At 39.1% G+C, this 22,518-nt stretch overlaps 1 protein-coding gene across 2 annotated transcripts in view; it reads left to right on the top strand.

Annotated features, from left to right (window-relative positions):
* Positions 1-22,518, top strand: part of Eea1 (early endosome antigen 1) — a 94,322-nt gene that overhangs the window by 57,543 nt on the left and 14,261 nt on the right. For both annotated transcript variants that reach the window (XM_041666936.1, XM_041666942.1), the window contains 8 exons: positions 6,341-6,544; positions 7,431-7,631; positions 8,864-8,977; positions 11,725-11,880; positions 13,739-13,878; positions 15,924-16,254; positions 16,417-16,518; positions 17,416-17,610. In XM_041666936.1, the coding sequence (XP_041522870.1) occupies positions 6,341-6,544; positions 7,431-7,631; positions 8,864-8,977; positions 11,725-11,880; positions 13,739-13,878; positions 15,924-16,254; positions 16,417-16,518; positions 17,416-17,610 (1,443 nt within the window). The remainder of the gene's footprint in view (positions 1-6,340; positions 6,545-7,430; positions 7,632-8,863; positions 8,978-11,724; positions 11,881-13,738; positions 13,879-15,923; positions 16,255-16,416; positions 16,519-17,415; positions 17,611-22,518) is intronic.

Here is a 22,518-nt window from a genome sequence, read left to right as displayed (position 1 = left end):
CTCTCTGAGGGAGAACAAGGGGCTTGGGTGAACATGCTCAGTTCCTCATTCCCTACTCAGAATATGGCCAGGAAAAGCCTGAAGAACTAAAAACAGTAAATATAGTTCTAGTCTTTCAGTCTTTCATACATTTAAAAAGTAATTATGGGAACATAGAAGACAGTTACCTGGCCCAAACAGAGTCTGGAAAAGTTAAGTTGCAGGAGACTTCTTAGAAATGGCAGCCCGAGTCACTGAGTCTGTTATTCCTGGGGTAGATGTAGAGATGATGATAGAAGTAGATCCCAGGTAAAAGTTGCATGGACACGGGGCTGGAGAGGTGGTTCAGTGGTTAAGAGCACTGGCTGCTCTGTCAGAGGACCGGGGTTCAATTCCCGTGTTGAAGGAGCTGCGGTGGGCTGCGTTCCCACCCAGCTCCGCACGGCTAGCTTTACCCGAAATAATTACACGCAAACTGTATTCATTTAAACACTGCTTGGCCCATTTCTATCTAGCCTCTTCTAGGCTAATTCTCACATATTAATTTAGCCCATTTCTAATCATCTGTGTTGCACCGGTCTTACTGGGAAGATTCTAGCCTACGTCCATCCTGGGTCGGAGCTTCATCACGTGCGTCTGCCCGGATCGGGAGCATGGCGACTCTGCTGAGGAGTCCTACCTCACTTCCTCTTACTCCCAGCATTCTGTTCTGTTTACTCCTCCCACCTATGTTTTACCCTGTGAGGGCCAGCCAAGCAGTTTCTTTATTGCTTAACCAATGAAATCAACAGATTGATATATGACACTCCCACATCACTTCCCCTTTTTCTGTTTAAAAAAGGAAGGCTTTAACTTTAACATAGCAAAATTACATATAACAAAACAGTTATCAAGCAAGAATTACAGTTACAATATTTATATCTATTTTATCTTTTATCATAACAATGGAAAACTATAACTACCTATCCATTCTTCAACTCCATCAAAGACTCCAGAAGGATATAATACTACCTAAGCAAACAAGAAATCCAAACTCTAGAAATGACAGAGACATCTCGCTGCCTGGACAGTCACCCAAAGTTCCTCTGTACAGTTGGGGCATCCATCTTCAGCCTTCAGGCCCATTGTATCCAGCAGACATTTCCATGAAGCAGGAAATTTCAAAGACAGTTCAGTCACTTTCTGCTGTATCCTGCAGAATGTCTCGCAGACTCTTTCATGAGTCAGGAACCCCGAAAGACCATCTCACCTTTAGGCAAGTTCAGCAGTCCTCTCTCTGTGGGTTCTTTGTGTCCAGTTTATGCAACAGTCCAGGCAAGAGCAGTTTCTTGCCCAAATGGCTATCCAACTCCATAAGGATCCTCTTCGATGCCCATCTTCCTCTCGAAGTAGACTGGTATTGCCAGGAGCAGACGTGTCTCATTTTTATGAAAAATCCTAAGTTATTAAAACATTAAATGCCATATTCTGCAGTCTTTGAAAGATATGAAGAATGTCTATCTAACTGAAATGTATCTCTATATATCTAGAAAATCTAACTAACATGACTACAAGCTTGACTATTACTGATGATTATCCATTAACAACCTATATTTCCTATTATACATTACATTTTAAATGAACTACACAATCACAATACCTTAATATCAGAAATACATATACATATAACAAAATTGACCTTAAAATCCATACCAATGCAAATTATTCATACCTATATCATTTCCCCTTTAAATGTAAAAAAACATTTATAAACAATATTTTGGGAACATGGGCGCAGTTTTTTCTCTCCAAACTGCTTCCTGCTGAATGGGGGCGCTGTTAATCAGATCATTTAGGGTATAACCTGTGTGCCAGGTTTATCTCAGTTGGCAGGTGAGTGAAGTAAATTTTTGAGGGTGTTCACATGAACTTCTGGAGGTTGTGGTCTATCACACCAAATTGAGATAGAAGAAATCCACAGGGTCTGGTCCTCTGTGAAAACAAAAGAAGACCCTCTCCAAAGCATCATATCCTTAGACCCAAATTTTGAAATCGTAATACCCTTATATCCATTCTGGTTTAGCTTGGCAGCCCATGTAATGAAATGTCTGTCTGTACTTAGCTCCTTTTTACAGTCAAAAATTTTAAAGAAAACACAATGTACATAATCCAGACTCTGAATTTTCCATTTTCACGTGGCTTATTTTTACTTTATTTCTTTTTATCTCTTAACTATCTGTACTCTGTCTCTTTAAAGACTTTACCTTTTTTTTTAAACCATTAACTTTATTCTCTATATTCTTTTTCTTCTCTCTCCCAAGCCTACGTACATTCATCCAACAGTGTGACTCATTTAGTGGTCTGAATCTGTCCTATTGTGATTCTGCAATTTTTTACTATCCAGGAGCACTTTTGATTTGTGCCTTTAAATCACTAGGCGCTTAAGAATCTAAGCTGTGACATTCCTAGATCAAAAACAGGTACTGCCTGCTGGCCCCGCCCACTCCAACATGGCGGAGCCGCTCGTGCCTCTGATCCTTGCACACTGCACCACTAGCATGGCGGAGCTGCTTGTGCCTCTGAGCTGCGGCACGCAATGTCCCCCTTTTAGGCACATAGCAATCTAGTTGCCATCAAACAAATCGTAGCACTTTACTCCAAATGCTCCATTCAAAAGCTCTGTCTCCCGCAGGAGCCAGACAGAGATTGCAATGGCGGCACAGTCCAGAAAGCCAGCATTTTAAAACAACCAGATTTTTTTCTGCTGCTGAGTCAGGAAAATTTCAAAATGGAGGACGTACCATTTTGTGCTAGCTCTGGGGCCGCCAGGTAGGAGCGGCACTCAGCACTTTAATTCTGAGACTGAGCATGCAGCACAGAAATTCTTTTCATCCAAGTTACATCCAAATCTGACAAGCAGAGCACTGCACAGTCTGAAAACACTGGCAGGAATCCGTCATGCTCTTCCACCGGCCTAAGCCTGATTCTGCTGTCTGCCCAGGTGCAGGTGGGGAGTGCTGAGCCAGCGGCTTGGTCTCAGAGCACTCTCCTTCCGATCCCAAGTGGGAACACAAACATAAAATCCATTGAAATGCCTTAAAGCCAGAGTTCACGCTGGCAGCACAGCCCCAAGAAGCTGCACTTTAAAATGACACAGCGTTTTTTCTGCTGCTGTTGCCGAATCAGGAAATCTCTCTACAGCACGCCACCAACAAACAGCAAAAATCTGTGTTAAACTCTCTCTCCCTTATTTTTAAGCCTTCTCAGGTTTTTAAGTGGATTCAGTCCATCACGTCTGAGCGCCATTCTGTAGTAGTTGGAGCAGCGGGCTGTGTCCCCTGCACCCCGGCCGCCTGGCTAGCTTATACCCGGAAATAATTACACGGAAACTGTATTCTTTTAAACACCGCTTGGCCCATTATATCTATCCTTTTCTCGGCTAACTCTCGCACCTGGACTAGCCCATTTCTAATAATCTGTGCAGCCCAAGAGCTGGCTTACCAGGAATGATCTTAACCTGCGTTTGCCTGGAGTGGGAGAATCATGGCGACTCTGCTGAGGCGTCCTACCTCACTTCCTCTTCCTCCCAGCATTCTGTTCTGTTTACTCCTCCCACCTATGTTTTACCCTATGAGGGCCAGCCAAGCAGTTTCTTTATTGCTTAACCAATGAAATCAACAGATTGATATATGACACTCCCACATCATTCCCGTACCCAGATGACAGCTCACAACTGCCTATAAATCCAGTTGCTTGGGATCCGACACCCTCATACAGACATGTATGTGAGCAAAACACTAATGCACATACAATAAAAATAATTACTTTAAAATTGCATGGTCAAGGATACTAAATCTAGTATAAATTAAACTGTTAGACTTTGCTGGAGCTTAAAATCTAAAAACTGTAATGTAGATGAGTAGAGATACCCAGTAGATAAACCTTTAAAATAAACTAAGAATCTTGCTTAGTATAATTTTAATAAAGTGATAGAAATGAAATATATATATATATATCTGATAAGTGAGAGATGTGTGGGAGCTAGGAAAATAAATATGTTATGTTTGAAACTTAAATGTGAATTATATGAAGAGTGGGTAGAAACTAGAGGGAAACTTGGTTCAGGGAGAATTTGAGAAATGAAGAGATCTGACTTCATGAGTTTCTTGTTCATGATGGAGCCTGAGAGATTTCAGGGGAAAAGAAGTGGCTAGGGAATTAGATGATAGGAAGCTTTGGTCCCGTACACTGTGGGGAATATACTCAGTTTACCCACTGAAGCTTAGAGGAAGGGAGAAAATCTGGGCACATTCAGGGAAGGAGGTAAATATCAGCCATCTACAGACACAGTGCAAAGGGAAGCGGATGTAAAACCAAGGTAGATCATCTCCGGAAAGTCCTACGTGTCAGGATATATTTGTAGATAGAATAGCTGTGTCAGGCCAGTAGGGGCTGAGCGTTTGGGGGGGTGCTGAAGCTCAAGGAGTTACAGAGAATGTTGAGGTGAGAGTCTTATTCCAGTAAAAACATGGCTGGAAAGATGATCCTAGCTGTTTAATGGAGATTGGTGCTTTAGTGATACAAATCTGTGGAGATTTGTGTTTTTATTCTAGAAATGTTCAGAAGTTCGGGAGTGAGGAAACAGATGAGTACTGATCTAGTTGGTATTTTGTGGGGTGGTTGCCTGGGATATTCTGAGGTGACAGGAAATGAAGGATGTGACTGCAAGAGTACGCTGCTTTCATGTATGAGGCTATGTGGAAGCAAGGCTACAGGGAATCATCTAGAAGGAAATTTCAGACTAGTAGAAAATTTTGTATGTGGGTGATTGCAATATAGAGAGAGTTCAGCCCAGGAATGCAGGCGATGTGGGTGTTGAGGCTGTGTTCTTAATTCTGTGTGCATTTTATATTTTGTAGAAATTTGGCAGAAATTGAGATTAAGACAATGACTAAATCTGGTCTGAGTTCTTCAGTGAATCAGGTAGGGATTTGCAGATCCCAGGAGAGGGTAGAATAAGGAAGAATAGTGTGCTTCCATACCAGCATGGGGCTTGTAGAAGCAGGGACGGCAGTAAAAAGGCAGGGGAAGGCCAGCCTCCTGTCCTGCTGGCAGAATAGCCTGACCACATAGAGGGGAGATGGGTGGTGGAGTCTGCTCAGTGAAAACCAGATCTCAGTGCTGAATGGAAGCAGTGATTTCTGAGGAGAGCTCTGCCCTGGCACTCGGATTCCAGAGTAGTAGTAAAACAGGAGACAATTCCGGGTGGGGGGAGGGGCAGGAGCAGAGAGCTAGTAGGCAGCGTGGCTTTTCATGACCGAAACTTATGAGAAACGCACTTGAAAGTGACTGAATTTTCAATGTTTCAACACTAACAGAAATTAGACATGCCGGGCATCATCTACTCGTCACTAACACGCATGAACTACCGTAAAGGTAGGCCTTTATTCTGGGCAACAACTGCTTGACTGTTACAGAGAGGAAGGCAGAGCCAAAGGCTTTGGGGCCACATAACTTGAGAAGGTGGATATTGTAGGAAGAAGAGGGCTTTGCTGATTTGAGGTCCTGTTGGGTATAGAGTGAGCTTGCATACTTGACCATGGTGAGAGTGCAGTGATCTTTTTTTGAGAAGTGTGGTGGCTCAAGATAGGGTTTCTCACCTGTGGACCAGGCTGGCCTCGAGCTCAGAGACCCGTCTGCCTCTGCCTCTTGAGTGCTGGGATTTAAGGTGTGTGCCACCATACCCAGTGCAGCGGTCATTTCCATTTAGTGTTTATTTTATAGCATCTATGTCATATCTCAGATATATAATAAATAATAAAGTCAAGATACTCACTTGCGTCGCATGTGTTCTACTGGGATGTGGAAGGAGGTAAATAAACACGAGAGAAATAAGCTATATGAGTTAGAGGTTAAGTGCAAAGCAGTGAAAAACCAGTATAGAGAGTATTGGAAATGTAATGACCAGGGCAGCTGGAGCTAGACATTTGAGCAGACGTTGAAGAGGAGGGAGAGAATCATTTGGCTGTTAGGGAAGCATTGCAGGCAATAAGGTCGTTAGTTTAATGGCTCTGAGGTAGGAGTGTGCTTGGTGCAGGCACTGAGTAAGTTCTACATCTGGAGAGGATCCGATGCCTAGGAAGTAAGGTCAGAGGACTAGGGAAAGTGAGATGTAAGCTTTTCTGTTAAATTTGTGTGTGTAAATAATGTAGAGTTGTTATTAAATATGTGATTTTGATTAATTTACCACAATAAAGTGTAATAGTTTTTAAGATGTAGGACCCAACACTTTGGATGATTAAAATTATTATCAGTCTTTTCATGTTTTAGGAATAACTTTTTAAATTTTTCATCCTTAAAATAGTAGTTTAATTCTTTACAGAATGATTTGGAACAAGTGTTACGTCAGATTGGTGATAAGGACCAAAAGATCCAGAACCTTGAAGCTTTACTGCAGAAGAGTAAAGAAAATATTTCCCTGCTGGAAAAGGAAAGAGAGGATCTTTATGCAAAAATCCAAGCTGGCGAAGGAGAGACTGCCGTTCTTAAGCAGTTGCAAGAGAAAAACCACACGCTGCAAGAGCAGGTACGTGTGCAAACTGCCAATGTGGCTCTGAGCTTTGCTCAAATCCCTGTGAATTATATTGAATGTTTTATAAAAACAGTTCATGATCCTGGCTTTTCTTGTTTTAAAATGTTTTTTGTACCATCTTATTTGACATCAAGGCTGCTACCATGCTCTGACAACAGATGTCCCAGGTGATCTATTACCTGTGTGACAGCAGGTACGGCACTAGGTCTCTGGAAGACTGGAGATGTGACTGATGGGACAGATGTGTCCTTTGTGACGTTTCAAAAAGAAATGGGCAACAAATCATTAAGTTAAATGTAGTAAACAAGTGTTAGCTACTACTGAGTATTGCATAATATTTCAAACTCAACAGCTGTTTATATTTTGATAATGTATTTGTCTTTAGATAATATATAGTTTCATAGTAGCTTTAATAAATTTTTACTCCAAAATTCATATGCAGTTTAAGAGAAATGTACAAAAATTTTAACTGAGGCTGGGTGCAGTAGTGCACGCCATTAATCCTAGCACTCGGGAGGCAGTGGGAGAACTGGGGAATGAGAATAACAAGGTGCTTGTGAAAATAGTTTTGCGTAATGAAGATATGCTTTACCTTGTGTCAATATTGGGTGTACACCTTTATCAAATCTCAGATTTTATACATAAGGTAGGTTAATTTTATTGTAAGTTAATTTTATTATAAGTTTTAGTTGAATAGAGATGATTTAAAAACAATATAACTGAATTTGATAGTCTAAGATTTGGAATACTAGATTGACTTGTTTTGGAAGATTGGAATATTTTAATGTAAAGAGCTTGATATTACCTAGTATAGAGCAGTTCCGTCTTCATATCGCTGTGGTGGGCACACTTTGTAATTAGAGTCTCTCATGTGCAATAGCTGGCTCAGCTCGTGGAGAAGCTGAAGAATCAGTCGGAGAGCCATAAACAGGCCGAGGAGAACTTGCATGACCAGGTCCAGGAGCAGAAGGCACATCTCCGGGCTGCACAAGACCGTGTTCTTTCCCTGGAAGCCAGCATCAATGAACTAAGCAGTCAGCTAAATGAAAGCAAGGAGAAGGTCTCTCAGCTTGACATCCAGGTAAGTGTGCTGTCCTATGAGTGTGCGTGCAGTAAGCATCAGTTTTAGATTTTACACGTTGCACTTTCTTTGCTCTTTACCTGTTAGTGGAAAATGAGACTACAGATTTAGTCCCTTGAGGTTTCCTATGTCCAGATATTTTTGTTCTTTTTCCCTATGCAAAGGTGATTTCTGTAACGTAACTTTTGATTCCTACTTCCAAGGTACTTGCTAGTAGGATAGTCTGCAGTGTGAAGGTAAATTAGTACATTCGGTGAGCCTGCTCTTGGTGCCTTACTAAGTAAGGGCTTCAGTGCGTAAGTGACAACAGTGTAAGTTGCAGCAATGGCAGGATCTCTGATCTTCATGCATTTGATACCTTATCAAACATTATTTCTATGAAGATCAAGTATTGAGTTATTGAGAAATCATTTGGAGTTTTTTCTGCTAAAATTAGTTATTATGTACATTTTAGATTTTTGTGTTTGCTGATCTTTTGATTTATCATTTTATTTAATTTCAAATGTATATTTTTTCTATTCTTTGCTTTTCTTACTAGTGGTGGATTGTGCTAAAGTTATTTCAATACTTACACAGGTCACTTGATAAAGAAGACACAACTTTTAGCTCATTTGATTCTTTAAGAACTTATTGTGGAAAACCTGAGGTTTTAAATGTGTAATTTCCAGGCTTTTTATGAGCATCAAAAATAAAACTTTTTATATGAGAAATTACCTGGAGAGAGTGAATTTTAAACATGCCTCTAGTTTTATAGTTTGAACTCCACATTGATGTCCAGATCTGTGGCGCCATCATTTCCTGTGGCATAGATCAGATTGTGATCCCGGGGAACTCTGACATTTCTTCCTGAATACAGTGGCCTAACCCCTGAAAATGTCTTTCTAAGACAGGGTCTAAGCATGTAGCATGAACTAGAACTCAGTCCTTTCACCTTTGCCTCTTACATGTCAGGTCACAGACCTGTGTCCGCAAGTCCTGGAACCATTTTTCCACAAAGGGGCCCCCACGATGGTGTGATGGTGTCACAGAGGGACAGCTTCTCGTTGTCACCTGACCAGCACCAGGCGTCTCCTCCTGTACTTGCTTCTCTTTGGGAGACTTTCACGTATAACTTTTTCGGTGTTGCAGTTATGTAATTTTTGAATAGTTTTGTGACAAAACTAATGTGTCTTAAAGAGAGAGAAGGACAACAGTCAAATATGGGGTTCAGTAATCTGTAAATTTTGTTTCAGATTAAAGCCAAAACTGAATTATTACTGTCGGCAGAAGCCGCAAAAACCGCGCAGAGAGCTGATCTGCAGAATCATCTGGATACAGCTCAAAATGCATTGCAAGACAAGCAGCAGGTGGGGGTCTAGTAATGGCGCAGTGTAGCCTCGTGTTTCGTGGTTAGATTAATTGCTGATTTGTTAAAACAATGGCCCACTTTCTAATCTTGTAACAGTCTCACCCTCTTTTTTTAGAGTTTTTAGAACCAGTTGGGCAGGTACTACAGGGGCCAGAGGAATGGATATAAAAATATTATCTGTTTTTTTATAAGACTACTGTGCAGGTGTGGTTGGGCTTCCTAAGATTGTTTTGTGTATCCTAGCTAACCTAGGCCATAGTAAGAGATGAAATGTTACTTCCAAGTGTGGGATTGTTGCCTTTTCACCTCAAGAACCAGTGGTTGGGGATGTGAGGTAGGCCACCATACTTACTTTTAGCAGACAGACTGCCTGGGGCCCAGATGTGCTTGCCCCTGAAATAGAGGAAAATGGTACTGTTTCCATCTTGGCAGTAGGAGGAGTGAGGACGGTTAGATGACAGCTTCTCGGTCAGTGTCAAAGTGCTAGTGACCTTCCTCAGCTTTTGTGAGGGAGTTTTTAGACTCTGCTTACTAAGATATAGTACTGAAGTTTTAAGCCCATTTTAAAGAGAAATTCAGAAGTGTATCAAATTCTAAAAGCAAATCAGTTTCCTATATTGACCCTCTACTGTAATTCAATCTTTCCTCTTAGGTAGAAATGTTTCCGTTAGAGTTGGTATGTATCATTCGAGACCTCTGTAAAGCACTGAAAGCATAATTATGGATTTTGGTTGTTGCACACACACTATTTTCCTTCATACACATGAAATCACACACAAGTGGTTATGGTGCTTGAATGTACTTACATTTGGAAAAGTGTTTTGTCAGGTATATGACCAGAGCTGGAAATGATAATGTGGAAATATTTATAAGAATGACCATGTAACAGTCTGTATCTGAATATTGCCAGAGCCATTCGTGAGCAAGAAAAAGATAAAACAATAGCAGTTTCTGTAACATGCTGGATGAGGTGTTAATATCCTTGTTATTTAAAACATTGTAAGAAGGAAATGAGCCTCTAGGGAAATTCAGACTGACCATTGCTTATCTAAAAATACCCCAATACAAAAATTTTGGAGCAACAATGATGGATTTAGAGCAAATAGAATTTTAAGTTTCCTACTAAGGATTATTAATCTGTAAAATCTATATTCCAAACCTGAAGTCTCAAAAATTCTGGTTCTGAGCATTTCATCTGTAAGGAATACTCTACTTGTGTACAAATATAAATCTATATTATAAAATATTCAGGTTTCTTAAGAATGAGTTACAAGTTGAGGCAATAATGAGATAGATACATTTGTCACTATAGAGAGAAATCGTGTGTGGGTGTCTGTCTGTCTGTCTGCACAGAGATATACAGACAGACAGGCAATACAGTATGTATATCTTTGCATGAAAGTGTGTGTATGTGTATGTATATTGTGTGTGTGGTATGTATGTATATCTCTGTGTGTTTCGAGAACTTGAGAATTGGGTGGAGAATGGGGAGCAAGTCTGTAAGGACGATCAAAGCAAAGTATTTAAGAAAATGCCATAATGAAACTATTACTTTGCTAATTAAAAGTAAAATAACTAAAAATACTTCAGAATTTCCATATTTTGTAGTCTTTCATCCTAAGGGAGTAATAGTTATGAAGATTGTATTTGCATCTCGGGTAGTAAATGCAGAAAGTGTAGTAGTAACCTAAGAATTTAAACTAGATTAGTAAGAAGTAGATTGGCTAAAAAGTGAGTCATACCAATAAGATGGAAATTTATGCACTTATAATGTAGAAAACAATATCAAAAAGTTAGATGGTAAATTATTGTGATAAAAATAAGGACTTTTAAAAGCATTCAAGGTAGGATTCTATTTTTAGTTAATGTATATAGTTATTTGTTCATTTATTGTAGTGTTGGAGATTGAACTGAAGGCCTCACACTTGCTAGGAAAGCTATCTACTACTGAACTACCTCCTCAGCCTGTTCTTATAAGCTCATAAAATAAGTAGAAGACAAATTAATATGCAGACAAGAAGGAAGAGTTATCAGAGTATTAACAGTGATTATCCATGGGTGGACTTACTATAATTTCTGTTGTATTATTTCTGTGAAACTGTGTATTCTAGTGATTTTGGTAAGTGTTACAGATGTAACAACTACAATTTTATAGAATATAATTTCTAAATAGTGTTTTGGAAATTGAAAATATTCAACTACAGTATAGTAATCACTGTTATTAACTCATTCAATGATCTGTCATATGTTTCAGCTTTTAGATAATAATTCTAGAAAATTATTAAAACTGACTAGAGAAGTAGCCCAGTAGCATTGCACCTACATAGCATGTATGAGGCCCTGGGTTTGATCTAGTTGAGCCTTTGTTGCTCTTGTAGAGGACCCGGGTTCAATTCTTAGTACCCACATGGCAGCTCACAACTGTCTGCAACTCCAGTTTCAGTACATTTGATACCCTCTTCTGGCACCAGGTGTGCATGTAATGCTTACAGGCAAAAAAATCTCATGGACATAAAATAATAAATCTAAAAAATGTTTAAGTTATTTAACTATTACACAAATAAGCTTGGGACCTTACATTATGTACAACTTAATGTTTTTTGTTAGTGGGCATGGATAACCTCTGATAAGTCATTGGATGTATCTGAAGTCTTACTCCAGATATTTGCCTATATAAAATTACATTTTTCAGTTTCACTTTGAACATGGGGTGCTCTGGCTTTTCTTCCGTGTGTTTTTCTGCAGGAGTTGAATAAGGCTGCTGCGAAGCTGGATCAGGTCACAGCGAAGTTAGTGGAGAAGCAGGAGCACTGCAGTCAGCTGGAGAGCCGTCTAAAGGAGTACAAAGAGAAGAGCCTCTCTCTAGAACAGAAGGCAGAAGACTTAGAAGGCCAAATTAGGGTTTGTATACAAACAGCTGAATTTGTCGTGGTTCCTACTCGGCCGCTGTGGAGTCTGATGAGCTCCACAGAACCAGAGACTTACGTAACAGAGAAAGGTGAAGTGGTGTCAGACTTCTAAACTGCTGTATCAATAATCTTGAATTCCATCTTCATTTTCCATTCCTTCATTAATGGGTGACTTGTCTAAATAACCATTAACAGAGTGCTGTTTTCATTGTAAAGGGTGAGCTATGTCCAGGAGACACCAGATAGTATAATTCTGTTGGCCCAGACTCTCCGTTTTGATATTTTCCATTTCCCTACATCTTATTCCAAAATAATACTGTGTATAGTGACTTCCCTTTCAAAACTTAGTTACTTTTTAGATTTTGCTTCTACTTTAGTAATGTATTTAAACTATTATAAGCTGAACCTTACCTTCAGATAATTCTAAATGACGTGTTGATTTACTAAAATGAGATAATTAGGCATATCAGAGAGAAATCTGAGTTTAGAATTACTAACAGTTAAAACAAAATATTCTTAGGTTTCCTGTTCACCTGCCCTTCCACAATCAGTCGAAGCATGATGTATGACTACAGAATTATAAGGATTACAGAATTATTATTACATGGATAGCTATACCAGTATAATATGAGAGAATTCTGTTTATGGGATTTTTTAATGTCAACAGTAATCATAATAACAAATTAGATATGGTTGAAAAGAATAGGTAATGATACGTTATATAAAAGTGAGCAGAGAGAACTCTTATTTGGGAACCTTTCTCAAATAGCTCTAATTGGGGCAAGAATCTCTGGGGGCCGTCACATGATGAGTGGCTACAGACAACATCCTGCACATTTCAAAAACCAGTTTCAGCAGAGAGAAAAGGCAAGCAAAGATATGTGTCTACCTCAATTTAAGTGTAACATTAGTAGGTGCCCAGTTGGCATGTATAATGTCTATGTTTTGTGTTTCATTTAGGAAAATAATTAAATGAGGGCTAGGGAGATTGCTCAGTTAAGGCCTGCCATGCGAGCATAAGGACCGGAGTTTGGAGACTTGACATCCATGTAACATGCCAGGCATGATGGTAAGGGCAGGAAAGGAAGGGTCCCTGGACTTAGTGCTTGGCCAGGCTAACAGTGTCTGCAAGCTTCAGGTTTAATGAGAGATGCTGTCTCAGAAATAAGGTGCAGAGTTATTGAGAAAGACACCCAGTTTTGACATTTGTCTTCCACCCCCTGAAGGCACGCAGACACACACACACACACACACACACACACAATGATAGAAAGCACATTGCTTTTATTTAAATCGGTTTGATTTTATAAATTTGAAAAATTAGACACATGGTAATATGTATGAACTGCCTAGTAGTACACTATAAAGATAAAATCTAAGACACTAATTAAGCAAAGTCAGGAATTTTGAATACTGTCTAATTAGGGTAAGTGGATGTCAGTTCGAGGACTACATGGCAGACCTGTTTATTTTTATGTTAAGCATCTTGCTATTCCATGGTTGATAGCTGCATATGCATAGATAATATATTTTAAGTGGGTATAGGAATGACCTGTTAAGTTTTGTTCAAACCTGAATTAACAGACTTTTGCTTTTTTAATAAATATTTATAAGTTAATTCTTTATCATTAATTTTAAAAATAACCACTGACTTATGTAAAAAGCCTAATCTAGATTCTCTGACAGATTCTAAGCAGAATAATTTCCTCATTCAGTAGTGGTTTCAGAAAGTGTTTCTGTAAATATAGTTTATTTTATCAATAACAATTCGAATGCAGACTAAATGTTATAATATTTGATAATAGATTAGTTATTGTCAAATTCAAGTAGATGCTGTACTTCACCCACAGAAGCTAGAAGCTGATGCTCTTGAACTTAAAGCAAGCAAGGAGCAAGCTTTGCAGAGTCTACAGCAGCAGAGGCAGCTGAACACCGACCTGGAGCTCAGAACTGCAGAGCTGGGTAAACAGCTCGAAGAGGAGAAGGAAACGTAAGATAACTGTCCACTTTATTGTAACATGGGGGCCTGTTTGTTGGGGTTTCTGTCCTGCCCAGTTCTCACAGCCAGTAAGCCCCCAAAGAAAATCACACCAAAGTCTATATTAGATATAAACTGATTGGCCCTTAGCTCAGGCTTCTTGTTAACTCTTGTAACTTATATTAATCCATTGTTCTTATCTGTTAGCCACATGGCTCAGTACCCTTTTTCAGCAGGGCAAGTCACATCCTGCTTCTTCGGTGGTCTGGGCAGGACTGCAAAGGGAGCTTCCTTTTTTCCAGAATACTCCTGTTCTCATCGCTCCGCCTCTACTTCCTGTCTCTTTGACCTGCCTATACTTCCTGTCTAGCCAATCAGCGTTTATTTAAAACATGATTGACAGAGTACAGACAGTTCTCCTGCACCACTTTGTCTCTTACGATTCTGTGTGTTCTCACTGTTCTGAGAGACAGTGCTTCTTTGGGGTGTGTGTATGTGTGTGTGTGCACGTACGTACGTGCGTGCGTGCGTGCGTGTGTGTGCACGTGCGTGTGCATGCACATCCACTGGTTTTATATACTACTGATGTTAATGTAATTGAAACAAAGTCATTGTTACTTAATTTCATTTCTCATTATTCACTTAGTTCTGTAAAATTTGGTTTAGTCATTTTTCAGCAGTAATAATGGTACCTGTTTTTCATGAGCATTCATTTTGAGTTGTTGGCCAGTTTGAAATAGTTGATATAAAATTTTGAAATACTGGAATGTGTATGTTTCACTTAAGAACAGTCAAGTTTCTGCTCTGAGATACTAAGTACAGAATGAGTTCTCATTAGGAATGATTTGTTTTTCAACTCTGTAGTAAATTTTTACAGCTTTGATGTTAATTGAGTACTTAATTAACTTTAAAATTGTTATTTGTGTACCACTAACAAAATTTAAACCACTGACAATTGCCTTGAAACATCACATTAGATACACAGTTTCCTTAGAAAGGGAAAAGTTATTTATACTTTCTAATTTAATCCAGTTCTGTTATTAATAGTAAGTCATCAGAGAAATTCAGCTGTGCTGAAACACTGAAGAATTTGGAGAGGAAAAGGTTTATTACCTCTTACAGGTTAGAGTCATCATTAGTGGAAGCCAGAACTGGAGGTCAAGGTAGGAACCAGGAGGCAGGAGCTGAAGCAGAGGCCATGGAGGAGTGCTGCTTCCTGGTTTGCCCCCAATAACTTGCTCAGCCTACCTTCTAGTACCACTAAGAACTACCTGCCCAGGGCTAGCACTGCTCACTGTGGGCTAGGCCTTCATACATCAGTCAAAAGCTTGCACCATAGACTTACCCACTAGTCAGCTTGTGTCATGTTGACAAAAAGTAATAGTAAGTACTTTGAGTGTAAGGAGAACTCCAGAATCACTGTTCATTCTTAAAGTTGGATTTCACTTCTCATTTGTGGAGCTCATTCATTCTTGTATTAACAACTTGTATTTACAGATCAGTGCTAGCAGATCACTCTATAATCTCATAGATTTGAGTTAAATAAACAATTTGTCTTTTTTTTTAAGTAAAATGATTCCTTTAAAAATATCTTACTATATTATGGTAAATGCTTGATATTCAGATTCATCAACATGAATGTTTTATATTTCTAAGGGAACAGGCAGAGTTCTGTGTCTGCTTAGGTAATAGCACACTGACTAGGTTCTTTAGGGGGCTAGAAAGCCTTTGCTGGTTGTTGTCGACTTTGTATGATTTGTTAGCTGAATTTCTCTGATGACTTTCTAATTTAATCCAGTCCTGTTATTAATAGTAAGTATAAATAACTTTTCCCTTTCTAAGGAAATCGTGTATCTAATGTGATGTTTCAAGGCAATTGTCAGTGGTTTAAATTTTGTTAGTGGTACACAAATAACAATTTTAAAGTAGACATATGAGCCATTAACATTTTAGAGAAATAAACATTTCATTGATTTCCTGGTTCTTTAAATTATTTCTTCTGGGACATATTTGATTGGTAAATTCTACATTAATTTAAAAAATTCTTTAATGTCCAGAGTGTCCAGTACAAAGTTGGATCTGCAGAATAAATCTGAAGCCCTTGAAAATATTACACAAACTCTTACCAAGAAAGAGGAAGAAAAGGTGATATTGAAACAAGAATTTGAAAAGTTAAGTCAAGATGCTAAGAAGCAGCACAAGGAGCTGAGTGACAGACTCCAGGCGGCAGGCTCAGAACTGAAAGCGGTGGAGGCCCAGAAAGCAGCTCTGATGGCAGAGCTTTCAACGGCGAAAGAAAAACTCGCACAGGCTTCTGACTCTTTGAAGAACTCCAAAAGTGAATTTGAGAAAGAGAACCAGAAAGGAAAAGCTGCTATCTTGGATTTGGTTAGTGGTTTGCGATTACTTCCTTATGCAGAAATCATTATTAAAATGCCAGCTGACGTGTGCGCTGCGGTGGGGGCTGATTCCCTTCTATTTCTCTTTCTAGGCTGATAAACCACTTGTAAGTTCTTAACTGACATTTTCTGTGTAATGTTCCTTTATTAGGAAAAGGTTTGTAAAGAATTAAAGCATCAACTTCAAGTACAGACAGAAAGTACACTCAAGGAGCAGAATGAGCTGAAAAAGTCACTTGAAAAAGAGAAAGAGGTAGTTTTCTTTTCTTTACTATGAATATGTAAAGTGTAATAGATCTCTGTACTTTCCAAATGCTTTCATCCTGATATGGACATCAAGGGAATGTTTATTTCTCTAAAATGTAATGGCTCATATGTTTATTTTAAAATTGTTATTTGTGATCTATTTACCACTAACAAAATTTAAACTTGTGTAAAATGTAAGAGCCAAATTAAGGAATATAAGTAAGAAAAGGAGGAAATTGAATCAACTCACCATGAGAATTTTAATTAGATAGGGTTAAAGAACATTATAGTTGAAAAAATTAATAGCTTCTTAAACATGATTAATTTTATGGCTTTCCATAGTTTTCATTTTTAATGCTGTGATAAACACGGACCAAAAACAGGGTGGGAAGGGAAAGATTGTGGCCTACACATCCTGATCACAGCCCACCCTTGAGAAAGCCAAGACTATGGAGAAATGCTGGTTACTAGTTCGTTCCACAAAGTTTGCTCAGTTTCTTATATACCAAGGACCACTTGTCCAGGGGTGGCAGCACCCACAGTGGGCTGGGCCCACACACATCAATCCTGTATCAAAACGCCCACAGATTTGCCCACAGCCCAGATTGGACGCAGGTCCTCAGATGAAGCTCTTCTTTACAGATTACTCCAGTTTAGGTCAAATTGACAAAAAGCCATGTAGACAACGATAATATTTGATGATGGCTAGATAGCAACAAAAAGATATTTCTGTACACTTAATACAGTTTCTAGTTATTTCCTATTGTTGTTTGTAAAATAAGTCATGTTTGGAAGGTGACCAACAGGTTCAGCAGTACCTGCCCAGAGCAGTGTGTTCCTTCAGCAGATGCTCAGAAGATGCCTGAGTGAGTGCATGAGTCAGACAGGTTTTCATTTCCTTTAGACTTCTCAGCAGTTGAAGGTGGAGCTCAATTCACTCAAGGAAGAAGTCACACGGGCTCAAAATACATTAAAACAAAAGGAAGAAGAAGAACAGCGGCTTCAGGGCAGCATAAATCAGCTAAAGCAGTCGGCCGAACAGAAGATAAAGCAAATTGAAACACTTCAAGGAGAAGTTAAAAATGCTGTTTCACAAAAGGTATTGATGAAAATTTGTTTTATCATTTTAGTAGGAAGAAAAAATTGGAAGTGATGGTAAAAATTGAGAGATTATAAATAAGTTAGTATATATTTAAATTGTTGTTAAATATATGGCTCATGTTTGATACATGATTTAAGTCTGCCTGTTCATTCATTGAAAATGTCAGCTAATTGTTTAAAATTTTGATGCTAATCATTTGTCTACTAGTTGATGCTTTGTATAAAAATACATAGATATAATATTTGACATGGGTCAATTATTTATGCGACACTTCTACTGTCTTAAAAAAATCAAAGGAATTCACAATAAATCATCTTTACTTATGGGAAAAATAATGACAGAAATCATGATGTGAAATGTATTTTAGAAATTCAGCAATGTCAGATTTTGCATAGTATAGTTGGCATTTTGTATTATACCAGAATGTTATTTCCTAGAATAAGGGGCCAGTTTATTGCTGATCATCTGGTTTACACTCTTAAACACATTCTCATCTTGTCCAGAGCGAGTTGTAAAGCAGACCGTGGTTAGTGTGAAATCCTGGAGCCACACAAGCTCTCTCCTGAGTGTTAGGTCTGCATATTAATTGAGAAAGAGGGTACAATCTTTAGTCTGTAGAATAACCTAAAAATGTCCTAGAGGAAAAAGAATACAAATTAAAAACAGTACGTATTTAGCTTTATGTTTACTAGTTTTTCTGTCATGCTATATTACATAAAATTAGTTTTCTAAAAATATAGGCAAGTATGGAAACATTTGTCCTTTTGTGCTTTCACATGTAATCAGAAATTAGGATATAATTGTATTTTTGAACTGTTTTTTTTATTATTTTTTTTAAAAAAATCTTTCCTTATTTTATATACCAATCCTAGTTCCTACTCCTTCCCCTCCTCCCACTCTCTCCTCCTTCCTCCCACCTCACATTCATTCAGTCTTCCTGTGGGGAGTCAACAAAGTCTAGCTCATCACTTTGAGGCAGGACCAAGGCCCTCCCCCAATATCTAGGCTGGGCAAGGTATCCCTCCAAAGAGAATGGGCTACAAAAAGCCAGTTCAAGCAGTAGGGAAAAATCCTGGTTCCACTGCCAGTGGCCCCACAGACTGTCCCAGCCACACAACTGTCACCCACATTCAGAAGGCCTGGTTTTGGTTTCCTCTCTCAGTCCTAAATTAGTGAGCTCCCCTTAGTTAGCTCAGGTAAGCTGTTAGGTGGGTATCCCCATCATGGTCTTGACCCCTTTGCTCATATTATCGCTCCTCCCTCTCTTGGACTGGACTCTGGGAGTTCAGCCCAGTGATTTGCTGTGGATCTCTACATCAGTTGCTAGTTGAAGGTTCTATGATGACAATTAAGATAGTCATTAGTCTGATTACAGGGGAAGGCCAGTTCAGGCACCCTCTCCTCTATTGCTTAGGGTCTTAGCTGGGATCATCCTTGAGATTTCTGGGAATTTCCCTAGTGCCGGGTTTCTTGCTAGCCCCAGAATAGGTCCCTCAATCAAGGTATCTCTTTCCTTGCTCTCCCGTTGTCCTTCCCCCATCTCGACCATCCCATTCCCTCATGTTCTCTCCCCCTTCCCCTCCTCTTCCTCTTCCCTCCCTTCTTCCCAAACACCCATGCTCCCAATTTTCTCAGGAGATCTTGTCTATTTCCCCTTCCCAGGGGGATCCATGTTTGTCTCTCTGTACCTAGCTTCTCTGGGGTCGTGGACTACAGGCTGGTTATCCTTTGCTTTACGTCTAATACCCACTTATGAGTGAGTACTTTTTGTCTTTTTGGGTCCAGATTACCTCAATCGGGATTTTTTTTATAGTCTCATCCATTTGCATGCAGATTTCAAAATGTCATTTTTTTTTCCTTTTTTTGCAGATGAGTAGTGCTCCATGTGTAAATGTGCCACATTTTCTTTATCCGTCCTTCAGTTGAGTAGCATCTAGGTTGTTTCCAGGTTCTGGCTGTTACAAATAATGCTGCTATGAACAGAGTAGAGTAAATGTCCTTTATGTATGATTGAGCATCCTTTGGGTATATGCCCAAGAGTAGCATTGCTGGGTCTTGGAGGTAGGTTGATTCCCAATTTTCTGAGAAACTGCCGTACTGATTTCCAAAGCAGCTGTACAGGTTTTCATATCCATTCTGTTAGCCTGTGTCTTTTTTAGGTGAATTGAGTTCATTGATATTGATATTAATGGCCAGTGATTGTTAATTCCTGTTATTTTTCAGTGGTAGTGTTTGTATGTTACCCTTCTTTGGGGTTTGCTGGTGTGAGGTTATCTGTTGCCTGTGTTTTTATGGGTGCAGCTAACTTCCTTGGGTTGGAATTTTCCTTCTAATGCATCTGTCCAGGACCTTCTTGCTTTCAGGGTTTTCATTAAGGAGTCAGGTGTAATTATGATATGTCTTCGTTTATATGTTACTTGGCCTTTTTCCTTTTCAGCTCTTAATAATTTTTCTTTATTCTGTATGTTTAGTGTTTTGATTTTTATATGGTGAGGAGACTTTATTTGGTTCAGGCTATTTGGTGTTCCATAAGCTTTTTGTGCCTTCATAGGCATATCCTCCTTTAGGTTGGGAAAGTTTTCTTCTGTGATTTTTTTGAATTTATTTTCTGTGCCTTTGAGCTGGAGGTTCTCCTTCTATCCCTGTTTTTCTTAGGTTTGGTATTTTCATGGTGCTGAATTTCCTGGATGTTTTGTGTTAAAGAATTTGTTGGATTTAATATTTTCTTTGACTGATAAATCTATTTGCTCTATCATATCTTCAATGCCTGAGATTCTCTCTTCCATCTCTTTTCTGTTGGCTATGCTTACATCTGTAGTTCCTGTTCCTTTACCCAGATTTTCCATTTCCAGAATTCCCTCAATTTATATTTTCTTTATTGCCTCGATTTCAGTTTTCAAGTCTTGAACTGATTCAAGTGTTTGCTTCACTTGTTTTTTTTCTTTTCCCCTTGGTTTTCTTGGCTTTAAGAGATTTATTGATTTCCATTTCTCTTTTCTTCCATTTCTTTAAGGGGATTTTTCATTTCCTCTTTAAGAGTCTCTGTCATCTTCATAAAGTTATATTTCAGGTTTTTTTCTGCTTCTTCCGGGTTAGGATGTTCAGGTTTTCCTGTTGTGAGACCACTGGGTTCTGGTGTAGCCATGATGCTTTTTGTGTTGTTGAATGCATTCTTGCATTAGCGCCTACCCATCTCTTCCTACAACTGATGCAAGCAGCACCTTTGCCCCTTGGTCCAGTCTTTATAGTCAGTGTCTGTCTCTCGTGGACTGATCATTGCAGTTGCTGTCTGTGTCTCAGGGAGCCGCTGAGGTCTCTCGGGTTTGGGGGTAGAGTGGGACTTGAAGATTACAGGGTCTGATCGATTAGGGATGAGGTGGTGTTGGAGCAGCCTGTCTGCAGAAGGCTTGCCTGCTGGCTGGCTAGTGTAGCTGAGGCTGGGGCCTAGGGCCTAGAGACTGGGGCAGTCCAACAGGGGAGTTGGTCACTCACCTCTTGATCCACTCTGTGTAGTTGCAGCCCATTTTTTTTTTGAACATTTTTCTGAATCTTTTTAGTCTTAAACAATTTCACACACATATCTAATCTATTTGGTCATGCTTGTATACCTTATTCTCATCTTTCTCCATCTTAACTTTGCCACATCTTCCTAATAGGTTCCTATACTGTTTTTTTCCCTTTTTTTAATTATATTTTTTTGAGCTTATAGTAACATGATCTTTCCCCTCTATCTCCTTCCCCCAAATCCTCTCATATAACCCTCCATGTTCTTTTTCAAATTTATTCCCTTTTTTCATTAATTGTTGTTACATATATAGATGTGTAATAACAGTTAATGAATAAAAGATATGTCTTTTTTAAAAATGCCAACTGAGTTTAATTAGGTTCCTGGCATAAACACGAGTGTGGGTTACTTACTGAAGCACGGGCCACTCACCAGTGGCTATTCCCCTGAAGAAAAATGATTCCCAAGCAGCCATTACCTGCCAGTGGCTCTTCAGCTAGGGCCAGGGCCTTAGGAGCTGTCCCTGTCTATGATGGAATGTTGAAGGAGTCTATCTTGTACAGGTGTTGTTAGCTACTTTAATGTCTTTTTTTAAATTTTGTTTTGATCATACACATTGATGTTTGAAGTCTTTTTTTTTCCTCAGAATTTAGTGTCATAACCAAGTATTTCTGAAACTTCATCTTTATATCATCAGAATTTAATGGATTAAAATACAACCATTTTGCATGTTTTCTTTTTATTAAATGATTACAAGATTTTTTTTCAGATTTAGTGTTAATATATATTGTATATGCTCTATCAGCTTCACTAGATGATGCCAGAATCAGGTATATGACTAACAGGAAATGCAGGAACGAGGAGAGGGCGCTGGGAATGCGCTGCAGTGAGCAGACAGCGCTATGCTGGCGAAAGTGTGGAGGAGAATGGGCCGCAGCGTGGAGCCTTCCTGTAGATAGAAGAGTCAAGGGCGGCGCTAGGTTTGAATTGGTGCACGTGGATAGTTCAGTGCCATTTATTGGAATGAAATAGTGGGGTTTTTGGTGGCTGCTGTTTGGTTTTGTTTTTCTTGGTCAGGGCTGCTCTCGAGAATCAGGAGTTCAGGTTGAGATAGGTACCTGCGGATTGTTCAAGAGGAGATGTCATGGAAGTTCCTGGATAATAAGAGTTTGAAGTTCGGGGAGAGAGGTTAAAATTACTTGTTAAATAAAGGGTTTTTAAAGTTGTAGTTCTAGAAGAGATCTTCTTTTTTCATACATACTAGAATAAGCCAATGCCAGAAGTTTGGAGTTCTACAATATTGAGAGAGACAGTTAACTAAAAGCAACCAGTAAAATAATTTGAGGAGAAATGACCAGCAAAATAGGAAGAGAACCTGTACTATATGTCCTGGAAACTAG

This window comes from Microtus oregoni, unplaced genomic scaffold (assembly GCF_018167655.1).
Source record: "Microtus oregoni isolate MIOR12 unplaced genomic scaffold, Mior012 000001F_ref0000356, whole genome shotgun sequence".
NCBI lineage: Eukaryota > Metazoa > Chordata > Mammalia > Rodentia > Cricetidae > Microtus > Microtus oregoni.
The sequence above is the reverse complement of the archived record's forward strand: the minus strand, read 5'-3'. Positions and strand labels throughout refer to the sequence as shown.